The sequence below is a fragment of the Epinephelus fuscoguttatus genome, linkage group LG20 (assembly GCF_011397635.1).
Source record: "Epinephelus fuscoguttatus linkage group LG20, E.fuscoguttatus.final_Chr_v1".
In the NCBI taxonomy this organism is placed as follows: Eukaryota; Metazoa; Chordata; class Actinopteri; order Perciformes; family Serranidae; genus Epinephelus; species Epinephelus fuscoguttatus.
Genome location: NC_064771.1, coordinates 26,464,633 through 26,474,654, shown reverse-complemented (window position 1 = coordinate 26,474,654; position 10,022 = coordinate 26,464,633). Strand labels below are relative to the sequence as shown.

The window sequence follows — 10,022 nt, the reverse complement described above, 5'->3', positions numbered from 1 at the left end:
TTTACAAATAAAATGAAATTAAATAAAGTTGAGTTTGGGGTGCCATATAGCACCAAAACGGGTTTCCCTATGATTATGAGCAAGAGGGCTGGACCCCCAGAGGCCCCCCCTTGCTCCGCCTCTGATTATATCTAGTATTAGTGATTTATATTTGCAAAAAACTTTCAAATAAATGTTGTGGAGTGAATAAATACAATAGCTGACACCAAAATGTGGTAAAAAAGTAGCATAAAATGGAAATACTACATGAGTATAATATAGAAATACTACAGTGAAGTACAAGCACGACAGTACTCGAGTAGTTACAACACACAGCAATTTAAGACTAAATTATAGCATGCTGAAATTTCCACATTGAGTTGCATTGTGGGACCAGGAAATCACAGTAATAAGAAGTAAAAGGCCTCTGAATGTGAAAGGCTTTACACTCCAGTCGCTGGACGTGATGAGGATTTCAACAGAAAACTTGTTACTGTGAGAACCTGCTGCTGTATGACAAAAATCCTCTTTGTCTGATCCGTGGCCCTGCTCCACAGATAATAGAGCAAAATGTGGCCTGAGGGAGATAATTTGTTCCCAGATCTTCAGATCGCAATATTTTCATTTGAGCCCAGGAGGGGATCCCTTGAATTGCCAGCTTCCATTGTGTTCCAACAAGGGGCACGAAAGTCTTGTCAATTAATTTTTCTTTTATTCCAGACCACGGAGCGCCTGAGTGAATTCAATTATCAACCAATTAAGAGGTGTTTCCTTTTATTTACAGGCTTTGATTCCGTGCGTATCCATATTGTCTGAAAATAAGACAGGAGCGGGGGTGTTGAATCACTTGAACATTTCCTCTGCATGGGCTGCTTAATATTTTCTCCCCAATTGCAGGCTTTCTGTTGTGTCCCCCGGGTCACAGGCGCAACAAAGGGGCATTACATGCCGTTGAACTCTCTCGTCAATTGTTCAGCGGATGCTCTTCCAACAGTGGTCCCCCCCAATACAAAAAAACAAAAACAAAAAAACACACAAATCCCATTAACAGGGTTCACACTGACACACACACACACGGGGCAGCCAGCGTTTTGCGTGACAAGACTTTGGGAATAGATGGAGACAGGTGGAATATATTCAGCAAACAGGTTAACATCAAACAGGCGCAGGCTGAGTCAAATCCAGCCCCAGACAAAAAGCTGAACTTCTGAACCTCGTGGAAGTAAGTTAAAGGTCTGATTGCTTGATGAAACGGGGCTATTAGAAGTGACAAGCGGAAAATGTCTCTGTCTTACACACTTTACTGCTTACAGCCACTTGACTTCAGATATCCTGACAGGCTCTTGGGCACTTTAACTGGTTTATTTACCAATTTTGGGGGGTAAAACGTTTAAGAAATTAATCAGAACTTGCCTTTTTTTTGGCCTGACTGAGAGACAAAGCACAGCAGGGTCCCTAGAATATTAGAAATGGAAGATTTATTTTGAAAATCGACCAAAAAAGAGGGCTCTGTTGTGCTTTATCTGAGTAACAAATTACAGAGATATCATTCAGTGATGACAACAGAATCCCCACTATTAACCCACCCTATAAATAGGAATATCATGGGAATAAAGGGTTATTTTTATCAGGAAAATAACAAAAATACTCCAAATTATCTTCATAGCCAAGACCCAAGTATGTAAAGGAAAGTAAGTCTTATAAATAGCAATTATAGTAGATATCAGTGTGTGTTACGCAGGTATTTCTCACAGTAAGAAGGAAACAGACACACAGGCCTGGAGTTAAAATAAATGACTTTTATTCAAACATCAACGTGAGTTTAAATAAAACACACAACAAAGTCTAAAATACACGTCATATCTTCTTATGAAAAATAATTTCTGTACATGTGTCTTCTTTAATGAGACAGGGAGCCGGCCCAAAGGAGCAGCTACAATAATAAAAAATAAAAAATAAAAATAAGTAAAAGCATCCATCAGTTCAAGAATATATCCCGTGGGCTGGTTTGTGAATTTATATTTTTTTTCTACACATAAAATGTTTGTTTTACTTGTATGGATACTGGAGAGGTAACCATAAATATTACTTTTCAATACATGAAAATATATTTCCCCAGTTTGGAAGGATGGTTGTGATAAAAAATACCAGTTATCTCCAGTGCTATTTTTACAGTGAGGCCTACTGACCCAGAACATGAGTAAAAAGTAGTAAGAGTAGGCTAACAGTGAGACAAGCAGTGAGGTTACACCTCTGTTCCTTCCCGGCTGTATATGAGGTTATTAACACTAAAATGGTTGGAGAGGCTCTGTACTGATGTGTAGTAGTTCATTCTGTTGTTGTCAGAGTTCAGAGGAGAGATTAAATTGGGCGAGTAGGAGCCCAGTCCTGACATGCCCTCTCTGCTCTGGGACAGTCCCCCGAGATGCCCGGAGCCGTAGTCCCGTTCCCCACCACCACCGCCACCGCCGCCCCGGGAGCCCTCGCTGCCCGCCAGCAGCGAGTTCACGCTGGACACGAAGTTGCTGTAACACGGGCTGTGCTCCGCGGAGGGTGGCGGGGACGACTTGGGCTCGGTGGAGGCCGGGGATCCGTGCAGGCTGGGCGGGGAGGAGCTCAGGAGGCTGGCGGTGTCGGAGAGCTTGTGCGGGCCGTCTTCTGACTTGACGGGGAGAGCGGTGCTGTCAGCTCCGGTAATGTCAGACCTCCTTTTTCTCTTGCGCCTGAAGTTCCCGTTGTCGAACATCTTCTCACAGTTGGGGTCTAGTGTCCAGTAGTTCCCCTTACCTGCATAAGAAAAAGAGGGTTAAATATAGGTGTCAAACTTTTGACCTGCACAAATCTAAACAACCAACTGAGTTTAACTTGTTTTAAATCAATTTCAAGAAGTCTAATTGGAGTTTAATTAAAAATATCTCACACAGAATATTTAATTTGACTCACCGGGGTCATCCTCATCCCGTGCCACTTTCTTGAAGCAGTCATTCAGTGACAAGTTGTGTCGGATTGAATTCTGCCATCCAGCTTTGCTCTTCTTGTAAAAAGGGAAGTTGTCAGCCACATACTGATAGATCTGACTCAGAGTCAACTTTTTGTCTTGAGCATTCTGTATGGCCATGGCAATCAGCGCTGAGTAGGAGTAAGGTGGTCTGACCATCTTGAAGAGTTCCTGCTGGCTGGATATGGACAGCCAGCCCAGATCTGCGCCACCAAACCCAGTTGGAGGCGGCAAGAACTGCCTCTGGTTCGACCCGTATCCAGACTGAATGTAGGACGTGCCGTTGTTCCCAGGCAGATACGGAGAGGAGTTGATGCTGGGTCCGTTCAGCCACAGGTACGGGTTCGTGGACGGGGAGGTGTACTCTCCGAGGCCGTAGCCGGACGGGTGCGTCGGCGGCCTCTGAGGGTGATGGTGGTGCAGGTTCTGTTGGTACACACCGTAGTTATCGCAGTACACGGCCATGTCCAGGAGCTCCTGCGCGCTGTGGTGCTGAATAGGGCTGGTCTGCTGGTTTGGTGGTTGGTGTCCAAAAGCGTTCATAATCCGCCCCAACCAGATTCCCAAAACCTAATTTCGTCTGTGCGTCTCTCCCTCAGGACTGAACTCAGCCTCAGAGGGAGGAGTATTTATGCGCGGCGCACAGAGTCTCTACAGGTAGCCCATTGAAAACTTTTGGGATGGTCACACCCCTCTTCTCTGTCCTGCTACAGCCCAGCTGAACTGACCCAAATCTCCATATCAATGAGCACCGATACCGCCTTTAACTGCAGAGCTGAGCTTCATGTTATATTACGATATATCTCCATTAAGGCGAGTTAGAAACTTATAACTACTCGTGCGTAATTACGCACTGGATCTTGCGCTGGAAACGGCAAATCTTTATATTAAAAATTAGTTTTAAGCAAAACCCACAAACTGGAAGTGAAGTACAAAGTGGAGCTGTGGCACTATATGATTTAGTAAATGTGATGAATTATTGAGGGTCACCACAGTTGACATTTATCCTGAACATTTACGGTTTCCAAATATTTTTCGGATTCTTTTTTTGCGACATATTTATTGGATATAATGGCACAGTTTGAAGTTAAGTTAAAGCGGCGCTCCCAAGGATGGATCTGATTTTCTTTTACAAACTTCTGGCACAATCAGATCAGCAGCAATCTCACAGAAATATATATCTAAAAATACATTATCTGATAAATAAGGGTTGCAACAGCTTCATAAAAATAGAAGCGTCTATAATCCCTGTGTTGTCGCGCACTGTCACCAGGTCTGAACTTGTTGGGTTTTCTGCAGGACAGTGTGAAACCTCAACAGCGGAGACCCGCATGTGTTTGTAAGAAGCCACCTTCTCTTAGAAGAAATTCGTTTGCAATAAACACTTCACAAGTGCCGAAAGTTTAGTGTCAACAAGTGACTCGTGGAAAAAAAAACCCACCCGGAGCAGGCTCCAGGAGAAAACAGGCGATATGTGTCTCGTGTAATAAAAACAAACATGATGTCATTAAAATATATGAGTGACCTTCGCGAATTTTACTGCATATAAAAAATAGGAAAATCAATCGAGCTCAACAGGGTTTCTCTAACCTTTGTATAAGATTAATAAAAAATAAAATTAAAATTGTAAGGAAAAACAGCGACTTTTAATTATTCTGAATTATTATAAAATAAATATAGAACACGAAAAAAATGTTATATCCCTTCAATGTGCTGCTTAAACTTTAGAGTTACAATTGGAAAAACAGGCCACTATATTTTATACACAGTGAGAGTACTGAGCTCCCAAAGGGCAGCACGTGCACACTGCAATCTGCTCCCACAAATTTACACTATTCTAATTTTATTCATTTGGTTAGGGGACAACAAAAGCCCTGCTGATTGTTTCTGGAGCCGACCATGGCAGGCAGATGGTCCGAGTTTCGATTGAGAGGAGAGGCGATAATAGCTGCGATACTGTGGTGACCTCACCAAAGTCTGACTTGTAATCATTTGACTATTTTTCTCCCATGATTTTACGTTATTATAACAAGTATGGAAGTTATTACAGAGCAGCTGTGAACCCCTGTATGGGCACATGTTCAAGAGTCTTCTCGCCTTGACACAGTCCCATTAACAGGCCTCCAGTCTGCGGTGTTCAGGACTCACACAACTCAAGTTTACATTTACAAGCGAACCCAACACTTTTACATTTAAAAATCACTGGTCGCCCCTGTGTTCAGGTCTGTGGTCCTCCCCTGTTGGAGAGTGGGCTCTGCAGGTTGCTGCAGGACTCCTGCGCTAATCGGCAGAACATTCCTCCTCTCCATGACCTTGATGTAATTGTTTGGCTCCAAGGTGTTGTCCCGACCACAGGGCTGTACGGCAGTGGCAAGCAGTGGACTCCACGGGGTGGAAGTGGCATTTAACCCCCAGATGAAAACAACACAACCTGTTAGGTGTCTAACACCCAGTACAGCTAATTACTGCTGACTACTGACTGGATATCTGAATTTGATAATCCTCAGAATGACACTTTGATACTCAGAATCTTAAAGGTTGTATTGCTGAGGTATCATGAGCTCCTGTAATGTAGTATTATTAATGTAGGCGAGTGCTATTAAGGACTTTTTAATTATTTTATCATGGTTATCATAATATAACTCTTTGTTTCTTTGTATCAGGGTTGATTAAAAGAAGGCAGACATCTGAGTTCAGTAGCCATCCATCACAATTTTCCCGTCTTTCCTCTCAGCTTAAGTTCAGAGATGTCACATGTGGCTCAACACGGCAACCTGGAGCCCCCCGTGTCATTGTAAAGTAATAATTCAAACATGCTGACTGTGTGGGAAGGGGAGGGGGTGTCTATTGTTGCTCTGCCATGTCTGTCTTCATCCCCTGTTTCCTCAAGCTTTTTGAGGTCATGGGAGCTTTTCTTTGGGAGATCAAGTCAATCACGGCGGGGTCAGAGAGGCAGGGCCGCACCACTGCAGGCCCCTTCAGGCTGAGAGCAGAGCAAAGCACTGCTGCAGGTGATGGGAGAATCACCCCTACTCCTCCAGTTAGTGTGTATCAGAGCATTTTGCTGCTGGGATTACAGCGAAACACTTGCAGGAATAAACAAAGATCCTCAGGGTTAATAAGGCCTGTTTTCTGCACGCAGCCTTGGCTGTGACCATGTGGCCATTTGAGGCTGACATCTACAAAGTCTTTATTACTTTGAAGTAATTACCAGACTATTAGATGCACTTAAGGCCAATAAAATCATCAGAGGCCCAGATAAAGTCATTAATTCTGACTGTGTAAACAAAATTATCCCTTTATGCAGCCAGGGGTTTGTCCCTCTCAGAGTCTCCCCCCAGTGGAGGACCAAAGCAGAACAGACAACACAATCTGAGTGCTAATTAATGTAGAGCCCTGGTGCAGAGTGACATGTGAAAATAAAAGCTGGATACTTTGCAGAAAGTTAATTCCTCAGCAGCTCCGACTGTGCGGGAGATTAAAGACACTTGAAGTGTTGTGATGTGAAACTTGGCAGGCAGAGTGGCTGTCTGGCCTCGGAGCATCCTTCATTTCTCCACTCAACGGTCTTTATTCTTCAAGATGGCAAAGACATATCCACTGCAAGACACATTTATAATAGGGTCGCTGGCTGAGCTTTGCACTTTTCCTCAACCCATTTGAAGAGTCCAAAGGGGTCAACAAGGGATATTCAAAAGGACAGTCTCCTTATTTATTTATTTGACAACTTATACAGTAGTTACAAAAATTATTTTCAGCATTTTAAATCTATATTTAGCTTCTGCGTGATGAGAGGTCAACAATATGCTTCTAATCATGTAGCTAACAGAGTGGTAATAGTAATATAATAATGGAAAAATTTAATTTAAAGATCCCCTCCAGACATGGTTAGAGATATGTAGATATATTTAGCTTAAAAAAAACAATTTGTGTCCCATATTTTGACAAAAACAATATAAAATTAAAATAAAAAAATTCTAAAATTTACATGATCCTCAACCTGTAATTTATAATTTTCATTTCCCTTTTATTTTCCACTTTCCTTTATTCATTTATTACTATGTGTATATATATATATATATATATATATATATATTCATATCTTATTTAATCAATTTATTTATTTATCTTTAAATTAATACTTTTGGGGTGGGGATGGGAGAGATTTTGTTCTGGAGTACTTTTCTTTTGTGTGTTTGTGGATGTATAAATGCACATACTGGATGTGCGTATGTGAATGTTTTTGTTTATTGTTGTTAAAATCAATTAAAATAATGTTGAAAAAAAAATCCTAAAATCACTTTTGTTTTTCTCTGATTGAAAAATCCAGAATCTATGAATATGAAATATTTGCCATTTCAAAAGTCTCACTAGAAGACACAAGGTGCCCTCTACTTCACCAAAAAGTCAAGGGTGTAGGTTTAATTTCAAAATCAGGGGGGCACATATGAAACAGGGGGGTTTGGGCTCCTCCCCCCAGAAAATTTCCAAGGTCAAACACTTAATATCCTGAATTCTGGTGATTTTTTATGCTTTTTTTGCACCAATTTATGGTGGAAACACTTAAATTTTGTCAAGATAAAAGTCCTCTACTACTTTCATATTGTTATTGGTGGGGACAAACGCATCTGTTCTAGATATTGAGGGGGACGTGTCCCCTTCACCTGTGATGCCCAGTGTACAGTATGCACACTGGAGGCTTCAGGTTTCCACATCACACTCGTGTAAGGCTGCATTCACACCAAATTTGGTGATTAGCCGCAGGGTTGTGCAGTGGCGTCGGAGTGTCACTTAAATGGCCCATTTGTGGGGCAGTAGAGGATGGAGAGAAACAGAAATCTCTCCATCTCAGCATCTGAAAATTTGTCTTCTGTTAGCTTATTTATGTTGGCTTTAAAGATCTGCTGAATTACTTTTGATTACAAAGACTGTAGAATCTTTACCGCCACACAAGACAAAGTGAATGCTCTCCTTTGTAGCATAGTACACTTGAGCTGGAAATATACTTTTTTCAATTCACTCACTATAATATTTAACCGTAGAAAGCGACATTACTTTTTCCCGTGGACTACAGCGTCTTCCTGGTCTGATTGCCGTAACGTCAGCTAGCGTTTCTCCAAAATTTGACTCTGTTTCAACTTTTCACCTTAAGGCCCAGACACAACAAACCAACATAAAAAAACTACTGGTGACGAAGGCCGACTGTTATGTTGCCTCTCGTTGCCTGTGTCCCTGCCAAAAATTGCACTCGAACATAACGCAAAGACTACAGCCAACACCAACTAGCTCATATGTTCTGCTCCTACGTGAGAAGAAATAACTCTCCATACCAGCAGGCTAGGATAGTCAGTATTCATCATTCAAAAAATGACACCTGGACATGATGAATTCAAGATGCTAGTTAGCCAGTTAGAACGTTAACAACTAAACGTGATGCTGAAAGAATGAAGGATATTTACAGCGCGCTAGCAAACAATAACACCGACAGTTATTAATCTTTTCCGCTAACTCAAAATAATCTTACCTAATATAAAATGCTTGTTTCAATCTCACGCCCTCTTGACTTTAGCCATTTGTTTACGTGCCTCACTTCCATTTCCCTGCACTGACCTGAACTGCCAATTAGAATGACTGCATTCACAAACAGGTTCCGCCATCTCTGATGCCAATTCAACATGCTGAATCAGCCGAAAAAAAACCTGACAAGGGCAAACTGGTACCAAAGGTGCAACGCACATCACAAAAACTAGGTTGAAAGACGCTCACTGTCGGCCCAACATCAACCGAAAGCTGAACGCTGAATTGGTGTGTCAGGGCAAGCTGTACACTGGACTGTGATTGGCTTCCAAACCAGTTATGAAGTAACAAAATCCTCTCATACATACATGCCTTAAGTGAGCGCAGACATTTTTCCTCTTCAGCAAATTAAGGTACATGCATGATTCTGCACAGTGAAGTCCAAATATCCAAGTGAAGTATCAAAAAACAAAACATATTTTTAATTGAAGGGGGAGTTTAAGTTTGCTTTGAAGGCATTTGGGTCAAAAGCCTCGACTCAAATTTCAACTATCTGATGCATAAATATCTCAAGGTATTCACCTACCTGGCAGGCCTGAGGTAGGAGAATATCTTTCTTAGTAATTAGATGTTCCTTCCTGTGTAGTCCCCTCTGACCAATTACTGTTTGGCCCTGACAGTCCGTCTCAGGGAGGTAAGGAGGCAGCCCTGCAGACAGCACGCTGACCGAGGGAGAAATACAACCAGCCCGGCCTAGCTGCTGCTGCTGCTGCTGCTGCTGCTGCTGCTGCTCCTGCTCCTTGAATTAGCTTAATGCTCTCCTCCGCTGGGCAGATTTACACCTCTGCTCCTGATTACATCCTTGGAGAGATCAGATGTTACTGCTCTGTGCCAAAAATCACACTCTGCTGGGCTCAACATCAGCTTCAGAGAGGTTAAATATACCCTACCCGCTGCTTCCTAGCATGGTCTTTAAAATACAGAAACTTGGCATAGGGAAAGTCACAAAATGAGAAGTGTAAGCAGAGATATTTCGACTCTGAAAGTCCACCACACATTAAATATCTGCTTCAATTCAGCAGTGCACAAACTCTGAGGACATGATTTGATGCCGGTGGTGTCAAGACTTAATTTGAGCCTAAAATTATATATAGAGCAGCCAAAGGTTTATGTCACTCTGGTGATAACTCATCTGGGCAGTGTGATGTGCACTGACAGCATTATCCAGATGAGGGCAGCATTGCTTTAGACATGACACCTTCAGTGTTACTCAATAAACCAAAATCTTTACAACACCTATCATCTATCAGCCACGCTGTGCTGCTTTCTGGGAGGCAACATATATCAAAACCCAGAATCTGATCAGTGTATTGATTTTAATCACGCAGCATTTAAGAAATACTGAGGCTTTAGAATTTAAAGTGACAGTGATGAATATGTTCCAGTGTCTGGAAGTTTTTACAACCCATATAGTTCTGCCATACTAATTGTGCTCGCTGTTTACCTTGCTGCTTTAGAATTATGTATA

The 10,022-nt window shown here is 42.0% G+C and overlaps 1 protein-coding gene across 1 annotated transcript; it reads right to left on the bottom strand.

Annotated features, from left to right (window-relative positions):
• Positions 1-1,929: 1,929 nt before the first annotated feature.
• Positions 1,930-3,520, bottom strand: foxi1 (forkhead box i1). Its single transcript, XM_049564156.1, has 2 exons — positions 2,923-3,520; positions 1,930-2,766 (listed from the first exon to the last, which is right to left on the bottom strand). The coding sequence occupies exons 1-2, from the start codon at positions 3,518-3,520 to the stop codon at positions 2,225-2,227; spliced, it is 1,140 nt and encodes a 379-aa protein (XP_049420113.1). The 3' UTR covers positions 1,930-2,224.
• Between the last annotated feature and the right edge of the window lie 6,502 nt (positions 3,521-10,022).